This window comes from Prosopis cineraria, unplaced genomic scaffold, assembly GCF_029017545.1.
Source record: "Prosopis cineraria cultivar Desert tree isolate PC_DT_omini unplaced genomic scaffold, ASM2901754v1 PC2, whole genome shotgun sequence".
Taxonomy (NCBI): Eukaryota; Viridiplantae; Streptophyta; class Magnoliopsida; order Fabales; family Fabaceae; genus Prosopis; species Prosopis cineraria.
The window spans coordinates 47,305,096-47,323,367 of NW_026555333.1; the positions used below are offsets into that span (position 1 = coordinate 47,305,096).

The following is an 18,272-nucleotide window of genomic DNA, read 5'->3' on the forward strand; positions in this document are numbered from 1 at the left end:
CAAATTCTTAAAGTTTGACACTTAAAATCTAAGTTGAATTAATTAATCCCTTTGAAATCCCTCTCTGTCATTCTCCCTAGATTAAATCACAAGAGACTTAGTACTATTTAAGTAAGGTCTTAGAGTTTTTTGACTTTTGGTAATGAAAAAAAAAAAATCATGCATGTTCTTCTTTCTAATTGGGGTTTGAATCACATTAAACTCACATTAATCCTTTTGAACTACAAGATAGGACATGTTCTAGAAATATTATTTAATCTAAAATATTATAAAACATTAGATAATTTTTATAATTATTTTTTGAACTTTATATCCTTACTTTATTTATTACTCTTTTTAAAAAAAATGATATATTTTAGAATTTTAAATTGTAGTCATTATTTAAGCACTTATATATTATATTTAATGAAAGTATAATTGAAAAGATATAAAAACTTTTAATGGACTAAGGTTTCACCTAATTTTTTTAAAAGTGTATGTGAAATAGTTATCAATGAGTAATTCCTTTATTTTACTATATGACCTTTCTAGTAATTTAATTTCAAATTAGAGCCAAGAGATTTTGAAACTACATATTGAAAGATTAAGGAATTAAATTAAAATTATATTTTAATAATAAATGATCAAAATACCTTTAATTATTAAAAAAATCTATTCACCGCCCCTCGCCAAAGCCCCACATCATCAGATCATTTATTTTTAGCTCCGACAACATCCAGCTATGGCAGCTAAGACGACAATGGTGGCATTTTTATTTTAATAAATGGAGGATATTTTGATCATTTAATGTTAAAATATATTTTTAAATTAGTCTCTTAATCTTGCAGTGCAATATCAAATTAAAAAAAAATAATTAGATCTCAAAATATTGAATTAATAGTAGTTAAATTTTTAACAATTTTTTTAAAAAATAAATTAAAAATATCAATGTAGATAATTACAAATTAAGGAGTTTTAATTGTAAATAAGTATTTAAGTATAAAATGTAACTCTTAAATTATAATAAAAAATTTTATTTATAATTACTTAAATTAATATTTATAATTTATTTTTTTAAAAAATTTAATAGAAACCTAATCATCATTAATTTAATCTTTTCTTTGGGAATCTTAACTATTATTCTTCCTTTAAAATTCCCCCATTCATTGTTCTAGTACTGCAGACTTGTGGCCTCTCCTCCTATATAATGCACCACTCACTTCCACTCTTTTCACCATCACTCCCTCATATATACCTCTCTCTCTCTCTTCCCCCCCCCCCTCCTTAGTGATCATCTTCTTCTCATTCCTTTCAATTATTCCTGGCTCGCTGCCAAGATCATGGCCACTGTTGAGGTAATCAATTAATAGATCTTTGTTTCTTATAATTATGTTGATTCTCTATCTTTTCACTTCGGATATTCAGGCACCAAGATCATATATGCTGGTCATCACTCAACCCGTACTAGTTAATAGTTATTCACATCTATTGTTAAATCATATACCTATCTAGCTAGCTCCGAGAGGCGATGATTCATCATAATTAGCATTTTACGTCGTCTTTTTTTAATTTCTTCAAAACTTGTTCTTTTTCCAGTTTGCTTTGATTTTACTTTAATTTCTTTATATATAGCCTTGTGTCAGCCTCTCAGATCCCTGACATTGATCTCAGTACTTGCGTAGCAAATTAGATACTGGTTGCTATAATTATAGCATAGTTACATATTTGTGTTAATTGCAGGTTGTATCAGCAAAAACTGCCCTGCCAGAGGAAGCAACCGAGAAGAAGATCAGTGAAGAGAATAATATTCCAATTCCAACACCAACACCAACACCAGCTGATGAGCCTCGTCAGGCTATGTCGTCTGAGGAATCACAACAGCAAGAAAACCCTGCCATCTCACAAGGTATAACTTTAATTGCTGTATCCATGTTCATATCGATGAAGCATATATATAAATTGATTATAAATTATCAAAATACTGCATATTGTAATTATTTAATTCACTCTTTATATGAGGATTTATATTATGCTTATGGTTGAAAAATTTATAATTGCAACCTTGGAGCGAGCCTTAAAAATTTTTCATATCCAGTATGTTTTCCTTTCAACTTTTCTCAGTGTTCCACTAATTTTGGTTGGATGTAATTAACTAGCTTGTTATTCCTGTCTCATCTTAATACTCTAAATATGTATATGATTGTACTATACATGATTATCAACAAGAGGAATAAATGTAAGCAAAGAAAAACTCAAATAATACTTGTGATAATCCAATGGAAAGGATCCAACATATTAGGGAAAAAACCGAATATCAACAAAAATCAGAATAATATAAATTTTAGTCCCTAAACTTCACTTCAATTATTGATTTAATCCTTGAACTTTGATTTAATCCAACTCAATCCTTGGCGTCTATTGAGTTAAAAAATCACATAAACCAAGTTATATTGTCGAAGAAATTACAAAAAGCTGAATTGTTATGATGAAGAGAAAGTATGAGAACTCAATTGCAAATTAAAGGAGAAAAAAGTAATTTGAAGAGTCTCAACTGTAAGATGATGATGGATACCATGCGCCAATGATATATATAACTGGACATCCACATTAATCTAAATTAGTTAAATTAGTTGAGACACACTTGTATAAGAGGGTTCATGAAAATCAAGCAGAAGGAGCCAAGGTTGAGACAGTGACAGAAGAGGCAGCAAAAGAGAAGACAGATGAAGAGACCAAGAAGGAAGAAGACGAGACAACAGCTGTAGTAGTTGCAGAAGAAACCACCAAAGAAAATACTGATGAAGTTGTTGCAGATCAGGCCGAGGCACCCAAGACTGAAGAAGAAACTAAGATAATTACTGAAGTTGAAGACAAGGCTGAGAAGGAGGAGGAGACAACAGAGAAGCCAGAAGCCTCAGTTCATGAAAAGAGTGAAGAGAAGGAAAAGAAGAAAGAAGTTGCAGAGACTGAAGAGAAACAAGAGAAGAAAGAAGCAGATACTGAAGAGAAAGAAGAGAAGAAAGAAGCAGAGACTGAAGAGAAGAAGAGTGAAGAAGGCACAGAAGCTGAGCCTGAAGCGGCAACTGAGAAGGCTGAAGAATGAGAGGAACCAAGCTAGGCATGCATGCATGGGACCCACATCAAGTGAATTGGGACCCGCACTCCAATGGATTCTATAGTTCTCTCTTTTTAATAATAATCTGTTATGTATTTGATGAGTTCATATTGAGAGAGGGTTAGTTTCTTGTGTTTGGTTGTGTCGTGTTTGTGGTGTTGCATGTCAGTTAAGTTGTTGCGTTGTGTTTAGTGGTCTACGTACGGACTGGGTCGCCCACGTGGCAATGCATGAATCAGTGTGTATGTTAAATTATAATGATGGTGCTTTTGTGATGTGATTTGATACATGCATCTGCTTTGTGGGGGTAATAATTTGTTAATGTTTGTTGGCTACCACATGTCTCTTCCATGTTATCTTACCCTTCTCTTGTTCTATTGGTTTTGTTTTAATTTGTTTTCCAGGCTGTCCCAATTTTAACAGCTTGTTCATATTAATTAGTTTCTAATTTCCCTCTGGTTAATTGATTTAGTTCTAGTTATACAAATAAATAAGATATTTAGTCAAAAAAATACATACTGCCATGAACTTGCAGCTGAAGTTATATTCTCTCATCACCCCCTTAAAATAAGATGATTGTAGGATCAATCTCTGACAAAAGAGTGTGTGGTGTCTTTGTGTGGAACCCCTTTATTATAAATATAAGAAAAGAGATCATTTATCAATCTAACACTAGCAAGCTAAATGGCAGCCATAAGTCCGGCCTTTGATTAACACCTAGTGAGCCTCTCATATCTCACTTATTTTTTCACTGATAATCTATTACTTTATGTAGAATCTTCTCTATAATCTCAAGTAATGATCATTCAACAATACTTTTTGGATTTTTGCAATGCCTTTGGACAAAGAATTAATACTAATAAATCCAAATTATTCTGTTCAAGAACTTCAATAGAGCTTCTCAAATTAGTAAGGAGTTAGGAATTTTTTTCACAAGAAATCTTGAAAAATACCTTAAAATTCCTTTAATACATAAAAAAGCTTTCAAACTTACTTTTACTCCTCTTCTTGATAAGACTCATTCACACTTGGCTAGCTGGAGAAGCTATTATCTTAACATTGTGGGAAAATTTGTGCTCATTAAATTTGTCTTTTCTACTATGCCTTGCCATATCATGCAAACCATGCTCTTACCCGACAACGTCTTGGCTGAGTTGGATAAAATATCTACAAACTTTCGTTGAGATTCTTCAAACGAGAACAAAAAATCTCACCTCCTCTCTTAGGACTGCATTACTGATAAAATATCTACAAACTTTCGTTGAGATTCTTCAAACGAGAACAAAAAATCTCACCTCTCTTAGGATTGCATTACTTCATATAAAAAAGATGGAGGTCTTGGTATAAAGAAGCTCAAGAGTCCAAATATTATATTCATCATGAAACTTTGTAGGCTCTCATCACTAAACCAAATTACCTCTGGGTATGAGTCTAACACAAATATAAATGTAATAAACCTATTATTCCTATTGTTATTAAACCTAGGTCTTGTTTTTATACCTAAAGTAGCATAAGCAAAGTTTGGGATAAGTTTACTACTTAGATTGGTTGGAAAGTGGGCAAAGGAGATATCATTCTACTATGATAAATGATCCCCCTTCCTTGATCTTGTTGTCAAATATGATATCTATAATGTTGATTCTACTCTTCATGCTTGAGTCTTAAGCTTCAACAATATAGTAGGAGGTTGGAATTTCAATCTTTTGAAATGCTACCTGCATCTTGATATCACTAGACAAATTGCATTTGTTCGACCTCCCAACCAATAGAGTGATAAAGGTGTTTTTATTTGGAGAGCTTCTTTTGATGGTAACTTCACCATTAAATCTACTTATAAATTAAGCTCTAGAGACTTGAAAAGATCAAAATCGCTTTGACATCTGGTCCAACATTTGGAAGTGGCTGACATATGAAAAAAATTAAATATTTCCTTTAGAAGGTCTCTTGGGATCATCTCTAAACCAACTATATGTATACTAATGAGAATACTACTCTTTTCATATTTTGCATGATTGTAAGGAAACTCAAGAGGTATGAAAAAGATTAGAAAACCCTAGAAAACTTAATGCCTTTTTTGTGATGTATAGGATTTGATAATTTGAAATGCTAAAAATAAAGCAGACAGTTGGATAACAAGAAAAATCCCCTGGCGGAGACTTATTGCCCAAGCATGTTGGAGTACATGGAAAACCAGATGCAAGAAGATCTACTCTAAAAAAGATTTACTGGAAAGCATCATTGCTTTTCCCAACACATAGCGAATAATGAATAACCTAAAGTTGCTATCCAAGACCAACCAATTGAGCAAAAATGTCAACAGATATAAAACTAAATGGAATCCTCCCAAACCTAGTTAGGTTTGACTCAGTGTTGATGGCTCAATTATTACTAATGGTGTAGGTGCCTGTGAAGGCATTATTAGAGACAATAAAGAGATTTGGATTAGGGATTTTTCAAGAATCTTGATTTTTACCTAAGTATGGCAGCTGAACTCTTGAAAATTTTAAAAGGCCTCAATCTTTGTTGGAATGAGAATCAAGTCAAAATTAATGTCTACATTGACTCTTTGGAAGCTTTATTGCTTATTAACAATAGTTGCAACAATCAACATCTAGTCTCTATGATTATCAAGAGCATCAGAGATCTTATCATGAGAGATTGGAAAGTTACCTTTGACCACCTCTACAGAGAAGTCAATAAATGTGTTGATCTTTTAACCTATAAGACATCCTATGAAGTCTTTGATATTACTATCTTTGACAACTCGCCCGTTAACTATATAAGTCTTGTGGCTTTAGACATAATTAGACTTTAGTATTTTTGCACGGTTACCGTATGGCCTTATATTAAAAAAGGAAAAGAAAAGAGATCATTGGATTGACAGCTTATAAATATCATTGTCTTTTTATAAATTACATTATATATAAAGTAATATTTCTTTAATGTTAAGAAAATATTAAGTACGTCCAATGAAATATCTTAATTGGCGGACGGAAAATATTGCAACATTTGATGATTAATTTAAAAGATAATATTGATTAAAAAAACCAATATTGAAGAAACCGAGAGAAGCCCTTTGAAAAGTAGAACTCGTATGACCCATGTGCCTTTCTATACCTTCTTTTTTATTCATTTACTTTTTTTTGTGGAGAAGCTGTTTTTTTTTTTAAAAAAAGATGGACAATACCATTAAAAAAACAAGAGTTTACAAGTAGTAAAAAATAAAAAATCTAAAGGAAAATGAGGCAGAAAAAGAAAAACATACATGAAAAACATTAAATTTAACTGCCAAATAGAGAAACTAGCTTGTAGATGTCTTATAAAGGTTGAAGCAAATAATATCTTTAATAATAATCCACATGAAAAAGCTTCTTGCAAAAGTATGTGAGGAAGATGCATCTCTGCAGAGACAATTATGGAGATAAGTCTGATGTAAAATAGCTGGAATATAAAGGAGGTTGAAACAGTTTGCTTTTGTGGTAATTAAACATCTCCATTTGATGATGATGTATAAAAGTTTAGAATTGCAATAAAACAAAGCTAAGTAAAAGATAATTCCTCTAATTTTATATTTCCTCATTCTAACATTCCAAATCAAAGGATTTGGTATTTTAGCACCACAGTTTCGAGAGTAGGATGAAAAAGCATAGTGATGAAGTGAAGGCTGCAATTTAGTTTGTTGTGATCATGGCCATTGACGAACATTCAACAAATGATTTGAAAAAAAAAAAAAAAAGCCAGGTGAAATACTTTCACCACTTCCTTGGACAGTAATAAGATGGCCATGAAAAGCTAGATTTCCTTTCCTCCAAATCAGTTTAAGCAAAATAATTATGCTTCTTAGCTAAAGGTTTAAACTTTAAACTATCATTATGCTGCAAAAGAGTGGAGATAATCCAAACCAAATAGACTTTACATAACTATAATCACAAAAAACATGTGAAATAAATTTAGAGTCCATACAATCAAAAACACACTAAGATTGAACATTCAGGTGATGATCTTGGAGAACATCTTTTAGAGAAAGAGGCGAGTAAATTAATTTCCCAATAAACAAGGGAGAGATCTTTCAAAATATCTTCAGGAAAGAGCTATTAGCTCCCGTTGAATAAATATTATTAAATTAAATTAATTATTCAATTATGTACAAATATGTTGTTTAAAAAAAAAAACAGGGTGGATTGTGGAGTATTTTCCGCCACTAGTCATACGATTGTTCGTAAGCGTTCGTTTACAGAGCCGTGAGCGAGAAAAGAATGGCCATGATCACACACGGCATCCAACCATCGAAACCAAGAACTCCAACTTGCGCATCTTTCTATTTTGCTTTTTGGGTTACACAACATTCAATAAGCTGGATCTTCCGTTTCTTTCTCTGCAAATAGAATGGCGTCTCTGTTGTCGAAAGCAAAACTAGTAAGTGGGAGAGATGAAGTGTATGTAGCGGCAATGCCTTTGAGAGCCTCAAAAGGACCTGCCCAGTTAGTTATGTCTGCTGCTTACTCTCTCAATATCTGGGATTTCCAGCACTTCATGGTCATCCTCAAACCCTCCTCCCCATTTCCTCCTCCTTCTCAGGTTCTCTCTTTCTTTCTCACATTTACGTTATCCATACGAGGATTTGTTTAATGGGAACCAAAAAAAAAAAAAAAAGCTTTTCACTTAATTTGACTTCTATCGGGACAAGTATAGATGATGAAGTGAAATCTATTCATGCCTGTGACATGTAATGCTACCTAGGTTTTAGTGAGCTTGCATGAATTATACATAGAATTAGAATTAGAATGTGTGAAATTTAGCAACAGTTTGGCAGAGGAATTGGCGTCAAAGGCTCAACCAGGAATTTTCAGATTACATGGACCAACAAAGTAATTTACCTTTGTTTAATGAAAATGTGATATTTTCTTGGTTCAATATGGGTGGGAGTTGCGTAACTCAAATGTTTTTGTATCTAGTCCCTTTACATGGTTTCTGCTTTCATGTTTCCTCTTCTATTGTTTTAAAGCTTCCTTCTTTTATTTTTCTGATATTTCGATATTACTCCCCCCCCCCCAACCGCTTTAAAAAAATAAAATTTTCAAATGTTTCAAGAATTTTTCCTTGTCCCCTCTTCTGTGGAGTTTGATGGCCTAGTATATACATCTTGAGATGGATAATTGTGATGTAGGAATCAAACCACAAAATCACACAATGGATTTTATAAACAGAGATGTTGTATTTCTGTTTTTCTCCCTTTCTTGCTTTTTTTTTTTTTTTTAAGTTTTTAAAACCTTAAAGGTGCCATTTCCCTGCACTATAGGGTTTGAGGTTTTCAAAGTTGAAATATTGTATTTTCCTGTGAATGATTAAAGGTGTTGGAAAGGAGACGCTGGACTTTCTGTTTACTACCTGTTAATACTGCAGACCTGAGTTTTGATCACAGTGAACGTGTTTTAGGTCCTGGTTTTTGATTTTCAACCTAATGATCCTGAAGATATATATGTGGCACTTGCAGTTCTATCTGGTAAAGAAGTACCAGGTCAGTACTATCATGCGTATACCTCGACATAGTAATCATCTTATATTCCAAGAAAGTTTGACCTCTGAATTGTGTTGACTGAAGCAATTATGGTAGATAAATAATTGCAGGGTAAAACATATGCATACTGTAGTACAGAAAATTGAGCTGAAAGCTGCTCAAAAGTTAACACTTATATCCAGTAGTGTAATCATTCAATAGAGCACTTTGAGAATCCATGAATGCTTGCTTTCTCAGGATCTGTTCTTGTAAGGAAGATGAAAACGTTGCCAGGAAGAAAATGTTGGTTTGTTGGATATTCAGAAGCAGATGGTGTAGGCATTGCAAATGAGTTCAACAAAACTTGGGATACATATTTGAGAGTTGGTCTCCATGACTGTCGTGATTATACCAATGGTAATAACTTCTTCTAATGATGAACCTTATCTTGCATATTAATATATTTTTGGACGTGATTCTAGTGTTTGTGTGCTATTAGAGCAATAAATTTCACAAATGGGTGATTTGTGAATTCCTGATTACCAAGATTCAGTTGTTTCCTTATATTAGACTTGTATGGACCCTTTAGTTCATTGAATGGTGTTCAAACCATATGGTACTGAAACTTTCTGGCCAATTTAAAGGCTTGGTCAAGCAACTCACTGGAGAAAAAGATGTACTGGGACGCTTGAGAAGCACGGGTAACTTTTAGGGACCATCAGAAATTACAGGTCTGTTTTTGTTGTTACGAATGTAATCAACTTTGCCAATTGGTCTAGAAGAAGGCCATGTCAAGTACATCTTTGCCTGGAAAGTCCTAGTCCTACATGTTTCAAGTGGAGATAAAGTGCTTGCCCTTAATTAAATTTTCTCTTTTCATCTTTCTCTGTGTTAAGATTTTGGCCTGCTTTTTGCATTTGCATCACTTGGATGGGAGCTGCTCATGCAAAATCGCTTATTATTTCCTCTTTCTGCATTATTCTTTTCCTGCATAATCTGAAACTGTAGAAATAACTTTTTTTTGATGTAAACGGATGTCTGTGATGTTCTTGTAAGGAAGACACTAGAAGGATCTGGAGAGTTCTTGGTAGCCTGTGAAGAATATGCAGAGACTAACACTATAGTATTCTGTTGGTTTTTCCTTTCCCTCTTTTTATTACCTGTGAAAGATAAACTATGTAAATATAGTTTTGTCCGTACACTGCTGAAAAATAGAAAAAGGCATTGCACACACACGTATGTGTACTGAAAAAGGATATGTTTTTATTCTTTGATAATCAGTAATTCTAGGCGCACTTTTTATTCAGAGTAATAATCAGAGTAGTTTTATGGATATTCTACGTGTACAGTGACATAGAAAGCCTCGGTATTGATTGGTGGTGGAAAGTGGAAACTGAAGGCAGAAATAGATTATGGTGCTGTAAATACTAAATATAGTAGTAATCAGATCTTTGATCTGAGATTTAAAAAAAAAAAAAAGTGGACCATTTCTTGATTTGTGTGTCAGTTTGTGCAAGGCCCATGCTAATTTTCTATTTATCGTTCCAATTTTATCAGATGTGTCTGAAGGGATAAGTCATTACCGTGCATAGCAATTTATTAGTGTAATAACAAAGGATGAAAATTAGCTCATTAAAAAAGTAGGGAAAATGGCAATAAAATTCCTTTAAAAATAAATGACAACTTAATTTTTTAAAATGTCATAATTTTTTTGAAGTTTTTAAGAATTTTTTTGTCATTAATGAATTTATATAAATTATCAAATTGTTTTTATTAAAAATAAATGAGTCAAACTTTTCTTCTTATAATCTCTAACTGTTGTATTGTTGCGAATATAAAAAAAAATTGTGAGTCATTTAGTTTTAACAAGGATAATTTGATAATTTATATAAATTCATTAACGATAGAAAAATTCTTAAAAATTTCAGAAAAATTTTATGACATTTTAAGTGATCAAATTTTTATTTATATATTTTAAATTTTTTTTATCATTTTCCCTTAAAAGTATGCCTATCCACCATTCAGTTTTTTTTTTATTTTATGTTAATTATACCTACCTCTCCTATTTAATGTTTAAGAATTACAAATATATGATTTATTCAATTATCCACTTAATTATCAATTATTGCACATTTTAGTCGTGACTTGTGAAGTGTAAATTTACAAATTTTGTGCATCAATTTAAAAAAAATAAAAAACCAAGTCATTAATTCATCTTCAAAAATTACTTGATGAATTTAATAACTTAAAATTGAAAAAAAAAATTAGTTATTTTTTTAAACGGAGTGCGGGGTGAGTGAGCGGCATGTGTGGCATCCATCTTCAGTAGCATAAATACTTATTTGTATTATATGCCAATACATTATATAAATACATAACCTATAACAATAGTACAAACATGACAAATATTGAATTGCCTTGAAATTCAATGTGAATCTTATATTTGACATTCATATCAATTAAATTATCATTATATTAAAATCCAGACTAGATTGGTTGGTTGCACCGGTGAATTGGTTATCTAGCAGATTTAGGCAAGTGATTTAACTGAAAAAAGATTGATCCATCTTAACTTGCCTAACTTAAAATTAACCTACAATAAGCCGTTCAACTCGACAAATTGAATGGCTCACATTAGTTAACTTTTTTTATTTTTTGAAAAGTGTCATAGCAACATCCAACCAAAAAACCAAGACACACTAAGAGAGGGAAGACAAGAAAAAGAAGAAGATCTGATATAGCACAAAAAAACAAGTAAAAAACACAACGAAAAACTTAAAAATCTTCCTACCCAATGAAAACAATGAACAAAACAGTATAAATTTTTAAATACTTTTCACCTAAAGAAGAGAACACCTCAATACCAGTTGCCTAAGTGAGAAGCATAGAGAAATGGGAAAAATGAAGAAGACGACAATAAACTACCGAAGTAAACAAGGGATGTAGGGACAAAAAATAATAAACAATACCTTGAGTTTTGCACTTGCAACCTGAAACTTCAAACTTTTTACCTTGAGGAGGGTGAGAAAATGGCTTTTACTGGTTATTACAGACTGGATCAAAGAAAACATTCTCTCCCTTTCTTTTGCTATTTTTTAATACAAGTGTCAAGATAAAAAATTAAAAATATAACTTTTTTCATGACCAAAAAAATATAATTTTTCAATATAAGAAAATATTTTAATTTATAATAAATTTAATTTTTAATGTATTTTTATTTAAATTATATTATTTATTATGATTTAGTTAAACCACTTATCCTTGACCTAATGTCTTGATCGGTTCAATGACTAATTCTGTTTTCAGTACCTTGTAAACTATATTAAATTAAATTCATCGTGAATTAGAATTTGTATTGAATTGAGAATAATCAAATAAAACAAATTGAATTTAAGAACAAAAGCAAAGAATTTGTAATAACACCATCTGTTATTCATTTAGGGGGTCACATGCAACAATTTTAAAATCTCACTTCTAACATTTAAATTTTATTTCTTTTATAAAATAAAGAAATTTGCTTGTATAAATATGATGAAAGATGGTTCATCCTTCATACCTGCAACCCTTATTTATTATATATGTTAATATAGAAGTAATTATTCTTTTATATTAAATTTACTAAATTGTCCTTTTAGGAAAAAATAAGAAAATTAAAAAAATAAATTAAAAAAATTATAATTGAAATCAATGTAAAATTAAACTTCCATTAAATATCAAATATAGTGGAACAAGCATGCAACCATCAAGGGTGGCAACTTCTAATTACCAATACTTAACGATGTTATCATAGAAACTGAATTCAGCACGTTCAACTTTCTGGTTATAATAACGTTAGAAAACTAAATCGAACAAAAGTGAGCATCCTTTCTGAATTTATGCTAAAATGATATAGAAACTTCCCAACACAAGGTCCAGAAAGATACTCTCTCCAAGCTTCAACCAAATATCTACGAGAATAACTCAAAGCAATTTAACACCATCATCTCTAACAGAATCAACAACAGCTCGAACCTTACCATGATACTTCTGTTCTCTCTTCAAGTGAATACTAACAGCAGGTATATTCTTGAGCAAAAGGCGTTCACCTAGTATCTTCCCAATCTTCGCAGCTGTAGCCACATCACGGGTTGTTTCCAAACTTGACCTTAAGGCTTTCTCCTGAGAGCTTGCAGAACAAGCTACAGTAGCAGTTGGTGTGTGGATCACCTGAGCACTCACGTACTTATTTGTAAAATGCATTTTCAGTACATACGGTTTGAGAAAATCTATTATCCTTGGAGGCCTTGGTGGAGGCGGGATCACCATATCTGTATTGAAATGTGTATCACATCAGTAAAAACCAAGGAAATTTCACATTTATATTGTCAAACTTAGCATATGTGATGGTTAGATAAAACTTTTCTTCATCAAAGGAATTTCAATAAAACTTATCAGATCAGATATGCTGTTGTTTTGAATCATTTCAACATCACAACCCAGACTAGATTTTTAAATCCTGTTCCCATAGTTATAGGCGGACCTATATGTCCCATTAGATTAAAATCTTTGAAATATGTAATCAATATCATACCATTCTAATTTGTTCCAGATACTCTAATGAAGATGCCTTACTAAGCCAATTGATTCAGGAAACTTTTTTTTTTTTGACAACACTATTTTTTATTATTTATTTTCTAGAAGGATGATATTGTCTTTTTCATACTTTTGAGGTTTTTTTTTTTTCCATAAAAAACTCTAAAGTATCAAATCATTTCCATTCCTTCAAAATTATTTCAAGCAACCTTAACATTTTTTTTTTTTTTTTTTTTTTGCATTCACATGGGCTCAAATATAAAATTTTGTTACTAAAACTAATGCCTATGGTGTTTTACAAATATACCAGCATACTAATTATGGAAGAGCAAAAAACATCAACATAAATTTTAGGGTTAAAGGGCATTTATGGCCTCAAATTATTCTCTCAAGAGAACTAGGCATATTAAACAATCAGGTTTCGCAATAATGCCCATGAAGAATTAAAAAGAGCACAATGCTGCCCCAACTTTATATGTAAACCTTTAAAAAGGCATCTTAACTTTGGTCTGGAAGACTTTGAAGCCTACTCAATGCATAAATATAGTAGGCTTTAAAAATGAAATTAAAACCTATAATAAATCCAAATAAAAATTATTTTAAAAAGTTACATTTAAAATCCAGCCTCCAAAGTCAAGACGATGGTCACACTAATAATGGTCTATAAAACAATACAAAACAGCAAAACAACATAACCAATGAAAGCAGCAACACAATACGACTATCAAAAGAACAATCAACAGCATGCCATAAATTTGTTGTTGAGGTTGAGGTCCTCAAGGAAGAAGCAGATTCAATTGTATTGTTTCTGTTCATTATAACTTAGTACCAAAAGTGATCAGAGATCTTAGTACCCGAAAACAAAGAAAAAAGAGACACAGCTTCAATTTGCACAAGGATTAAAAATCAAGCACTAAACCTGTAGTCATGTGACGAAAGCTCTTGTTACTTACATTAGTTTGAGTTAGCATTCCATGTAGCTTGTTATGATAATGAAGGATTTAAATGACATTTAATCACATGTCATGGTGAAGCTATATTATTCAAACAAGGATTTACACAAGGATGGATCCGTGGCTACAGCAGCAGCAGACAATGCAGGGCTGAATATTTCAATTTTTCATCCAACAAAATTTGAAGTCAAACTAAAATCAAACCAGAAGACATTGAGAGCTTCAATCAAAGAAAAGAAGTCAAAATTTGAACACCAGAGCTTGAATGATTCAAGCAGAAGACATTCACAAAACTGGGACATGGGGATTCAATCATTAACAAGAAAAATCAGAGCAGAAATTGAACCTTGGATCCAATTTTTCCAGATCTCAGAACAAAAATCAAACCAAAGTATAAGGAAGAGTAAATTGAACCTTGAGAATGCAAGAGACGTAGATAGCAACGTGAACCTTGATCTGAACGGCAAGTGCAAACAGCAAGTAATCTGAATGGCAAAAACGAACAGCAACGTACTCCACTATCAGTTTCAAAGCTTCAGACTAGTAATGGACAACGGAAGGAGGCACTGTGCTCTACTCTCAGTTAGGAAGGAGGCACTGATGTGATTCAATAGGTAAGGCAGAGGAAGGAGAAATTGGAAAGAAGGAAAAATTACAGATCCCATACAACAGACTTATCTATAAATAGAGAGGTACTGAAAACTGGCTGGTCCAGTCAAGGGTCAAGGGTTTAACCCGAACTTAAACTGGTCATAATAAAATAATATAATTTAAATAAAAACACAATACTACTCAATACATTCATCCATATTCAACAACGCTACTGAGGCTTATATTTCTTAACATACTTTTTTCACCAACAACATCCTTTGAACAGCCACGCAAATGAACGCTACTGAGGAAATGATATGAACATGAACCAAGAACAAAATGAGAGATGATGATATCAGTTGAGAGAGAGAGTGGGGGGAATTTCGGGGATTCCAGTCTTTAAGTTAGATTGTTCATTGTGTGATCCAACATACACAAATAGAAAGCACCAAACACATTGAATTCTGTTGAAAACCAATTATTCAACTTATGAAGAACATCAAAGCAGAACATTCAACGATCAAATAGAGCAGATGTTCGTGACAAAAATAAAAATGCTCGCAGTTGTATAATGACCTAACTTTGAACTACTATTAACTCGTTTCAAACAAATGAAGTGGGTGCGCTTAAACTATAATTAACATAAAGGCATTAATTTCAGAGTTTTTCTTCTCGTTCTTTATTCATCTATGAAGCATAACAGAGTACAGTTATCAGTGAGCCACTTAAGCCCCACATCACTAGAATACAGAGTGATCATTGATGAAAGTAAGCAAGTAATTGCGAATAAATAGATTAGTCAAGTATAAACCAGAATCAAGTGGGGAGGGAGGGAGAGAAGCTGCCTGATCCAGGATGACAAGAACGCCGAGACCCACAGACCCAAAAACCAACGACGGCAATCCCACTGCTGGGAATGCTGAGAAAGTCAAAGCTGCCAGAGGTGAAGCAGATGGCAGACGAGAATGCTACAAGATTAGGACTGCACGGCGCAAGCGAAAACACTACGGTGTCACATACTCAGAAAAGGCAACAGAAAAAATAATGATGAAAGCCAAACTCAATGTATTATTCAACTCAAAAATGACAATCACAAGTTGTGTACAATGGAAAACAATGAAGTCTCAGAAAAGGAAATGCAGAAAGAAGAGAAGATACAGAGAGAAAAGGGAGGCTCAGGGAGGAAGAAGCAACAGAAAGGAGAAGCACAAACACAAATTCTACACACTCTTACAAACAATCTCGCCTAATATATATCCCTGGCTCAGGGAGGTTCAGGCGTCTTTCCCATTTAGTTACTAGTAACAGCATCACACAGAAGCACCACCCCCAAGCCACATGTTCATCTTGGGCCCCACAAGTGCTATTTGGCCAATTCATGACATTACCCTCCCCATAGAGATTGACCTTGCCTCAAGGTCAAAGGGTAGAGAAGAAGCATTTAAAGCAGTCAAGGTGTACCTTGTATGAGGACCCAAACCATTCCAAGAAATTAAAATATAATAAACCCAAAAGTTTTGGAATTAAATGCATATGTACTCTGCATCCTTGCCAAGTCCAATAAGCAAAATTATCATCAACTTGAAAACTTGGAGGAGGAGGTTTGAATTAGTATTTTCATCTTTAAGTGTGTTCCACTCTAGTTTGAAGCACAAATAAGGGAGAGTAGAAGGGGCTTCTAGAAGGCAAATAAGCCTGGAACTCCAATCATCTAGGTTGAATGTGAGACACATATCAAACACTTCTGAGTATTTAGTGGTGCCCAGGTAGTTTGTGTTCAAAATGATCCAATCATAATGACCAACACAAGTGTATGGGGTATGAAGATGGCAAATTTTGTTTGATGATACATCATGAGGAATGCTTACAGCTCTTAACTCCATTAACATGTAGAAATTGGATGGCGCATGAAACATCCAAGAAGGTATCATATTGCTAAGCTTAGTCAAAGCCCATATGACTAGTAACATGTAAAAATGGGCTGATGCAAGGACTAAGATTATTAAATGCAAATGTCGTACTCCCTCAGTAATTCCAGGGTCGAAAATTATTATAGAAAATAGAGATAACGTTGAACCTACTTCGAGCCAACATAAAGTGATTCCAGAAACCACACTGTATCTGAACTTGAGTTTAAGTAGCAGTAATACAAACATCATTTTACTCATCAAAATCCAGTAGAAAAATCCAAAACCAGTGTGTTCGTGATAAAGGTGAAAATTCAACATGGAAGTCAAATCACAAAGTTCTTCACTCCAATAATCCATAAAAGGAGGACCAATACTCTCTATCCTCTTATAGAAAGCATTCAAGAGATATGCATAACAGGCTCGGGGATATATCATGAAGGTGAGGGTATAAATTGCATAACCAGAGATTGCCACTGGTGAACTAACTTTATATGCAATCCCACTAGGCAAACTTAAACAGGACATTCCATGGACACTGGTGAGCAAGCAAGAATCAACCATACGTAAAAGCAACCAGGTGATAACATAGCCATTGAATGGAATTTGCTGCCGTGCCTTAAACATATGCATTTCTTTATCATTTCCACAATTATTCCCATACTTGAAAATTAATGAATTCCAATAAAAATGATCTGCTCCAAGAATCCCAGTAAAATTGCAGCAGTGAAGGTTATTAGTGGGACTAGGATAAAATATTCGACAGGTAATTAGATAAGAGCAAGACCCTCGCAACCGGATAAGAATTTCACTTAAATTGATTCTACACCATGTGAATTCTCTAGAGTCTGTGGACCAAAATTGAAATGATCGTAGGTTGTAATTCACAAGAAGAAGAGCGACGAGAATACTCGGATCAAATATTAAGCCATTAATAATCCCCTTACAGTGTACCAAACGTGGACGGCCAAAGAGGATCGAGATACTGGAAGTATGAGATAGCTTTGGAGGCCAAGTCTTCAATCGTGTGGCTAGTGATAACAAATATTGAATGAATTCGTTAAGCCAACCTGTTACTGTAAGAGCAACGTTGCAAGGATCAAGTAATGCATCTCCGTCGCACTCTCCAGACTCGTGGCCGTCGGCTCTCTTTTGTCCCTGACTGAAAAATGGAGGAGAATTTGCTAGGCTAGTTGAATGAGGGTTGAACACCCCTAACTTAGGCTCCAAATACTGCGGCCCAATCCACAAAAAGACGGGTAGTTTTTAAAAAACAAACCCCAAGCATTAGAGGTCCATTCTCCAGCAAACTAGCCAACCTCTGTGACTCACTGATCACTAATGTATCACCCTCTCCATTTCCTACGTTAATGGTTGCGTCACCCTTATCATCTTCTGTAACAGTCCCTTCAACGGTAGAGGACACTCTAATAGCAGAAGGAAAACATATATATTCTATCTCTTCATCTGATTTAAATTTTGCCAATGGTGGGACAGAGTTTATAAAGACAGCGTCTTCTATCTCTTCATCTGATTTAAATTTTGCCAACGGTGGGACAGAGTTTATAAAGACAGCGTCTTCTATCTCTTCACTCGATTCAAGATCAGATTGCAGTACAATAGGGTCAAAATAGAGAGAATAATGTAGAGAAGCGATC

General features: G+C 33.3%; 3 protein-coding genes and 1 non-coding gene across 14 annotated transcripts; 2 read left to right on the forward strand and 2 right to left on the reverse strand.

Annotated features, from left to right (window-relative positions):
• The first annotated feature begins 1,208 nt into the window (after positions 1-1,208).
• LOC129303492 (uncharacterized) lies at positions 1,209-3,432 on the forward strand. Of its 2 annotated transcripts, none has more exons than XM_054942848.1 (3): positions 1,209-1,334; positions 1,720-1,885; positions 2,649-3,432. In XM_054942848.1, the coding sequence occupies exons 1-3, from the start codon at positions 1,320-1,322 to the stop codon at positions 3,080-3,082; spliced, it is 615 nt and encodes a 204-aa protein (XP_054798823.1). In that variant the 5' UTR covers positions 1,209-1,319; the 3' UTR covers positions 3,083-3,432. The 2 variants fall into 2 exon arrangements, with proteins under 2 accessions (XP_054798823.1, XP_054798824.1); XM_054942849.1 differs by having other exon boundaries at positions 2,652-3,432.
• A 3,858-nt stretch (positions 3,433-7,290) lies between these two features.
• Positions 7,291-10,086, forward strand: LOC129301774 (uncharacterized). 2 transcript variants are annotated; one of them, XM_054940369.1, is made up of 4 exons: positions 7,291-7,672; positions 8,531-8,612; positions 8,850-9,008; positions 9,652-10,086. In XM_054940369.1, exons 1-4 carry the CDS (start codon positions 7,481-7,483, stop codon positions 9,687-9,689), a joined length of 471 nt encoding a protein of 156 aa, XP_054796344.1. In that variant the 5' UTR covers positions 7,291-7,480; the 3' UTR covers positions 9,690-10,086. The 2 variants fall into 2 exon arrangements, with proteins under 2 accessions (XP_054796344.1, XP_054796343.1); XM_054940368.1 differs by having other exon boundaries at positions 9,236-9,926.
• LOC129304282 (U6 spliceosomal RNA) lies at positions 10,065-10,166 on the reverse strand. Its single transcript, XR_008591651.1, has one exon. It is a non-coding gene; the product is annotated as a U6 spliceosomal RNA (small nuclear RNA).
• A 2,187-nt stretch (positions 10,167-12,353) lies between these two features.
• On the reverse strand, positions 12,354-18,272 carry LOC129303132 (uncharacterized). 9 transcript variants are annotated; one of them, XM_054942213.1, is made up of 4 exons: positions 17,562-18,263; positions 15,553-15,689; positions 14,531-14,601; positions 12,354-12,898 (listed from the first exon to the last, which is right to left on the reverse strand). In XM_054942213.1, exon 4 carries the CDS (start codon positions 12,894-12,896, stop codon positions 12,552-12,554), a length of 345 nt encoding a protein of 114 aa, XP_054798188.1. In that variant the 5' UTR covers positions 12,897-12,898; positions 14,531-14,601; positions 15,553-15,689; positions 17,562-18,263; the 3' UTR covers positions 12,354-12,551. The 9 variants fall into 9 exon arrangements, with proteins under 9 accessions (XP_054798188.1, XP_054798187.1, XP_054798189.1 ...); XM_054942212.1 differs by having other exon boundaries at positions 15,519-15,689; XM_054942214.1 differs by having other exon boundaries at positions 14,531-14,713; positions 15,519-15,689; positions 17,685-18,261.

Excerpts from the sequence above, each read along its gene's own strand:
- LOC129301774 (XM_054940368.1), top strand. The coding sequence starts at position 7,481 with ATGGCGTCTCTGTTGTCGAAAGCAAAACTAGTAAGTGGGAGAGATGAA. Across the intron at positions 7,673-8,530 it reads CATTTCCTCCTCCTTCTCAG|GTCCTGGTTTTTGATTTTCA; the intron begins GTTCTCTCTTTC and ends AACGTGTTTTAG. Across the intron at positions 8,613-8,849 it reads ATCTGGTAAAGAAGTACCAG|GATCTGTTCTTGTAAGGAAG; the intron begins GTCAGTACTATC and ends TTGCTTTCTCAG.
- LOC129303492 (XM_054942848.1), top strand. Across the intron at positions 1,886-2,648 it reads AAACCCTGCCATCTCACAAG|CAGAAGGAGCCAAGGTTGAG; the intron begins GTATAACTTTAA and ends ATGAAAATCAAG.
- LOC129303132 (XM_054942220.1), bottom strand. The coding sequence starts at position 12,896 with ATGGTGATCCCGCCTCCACCAAGGCCTCCAAGGATAATAGATTTTCTC.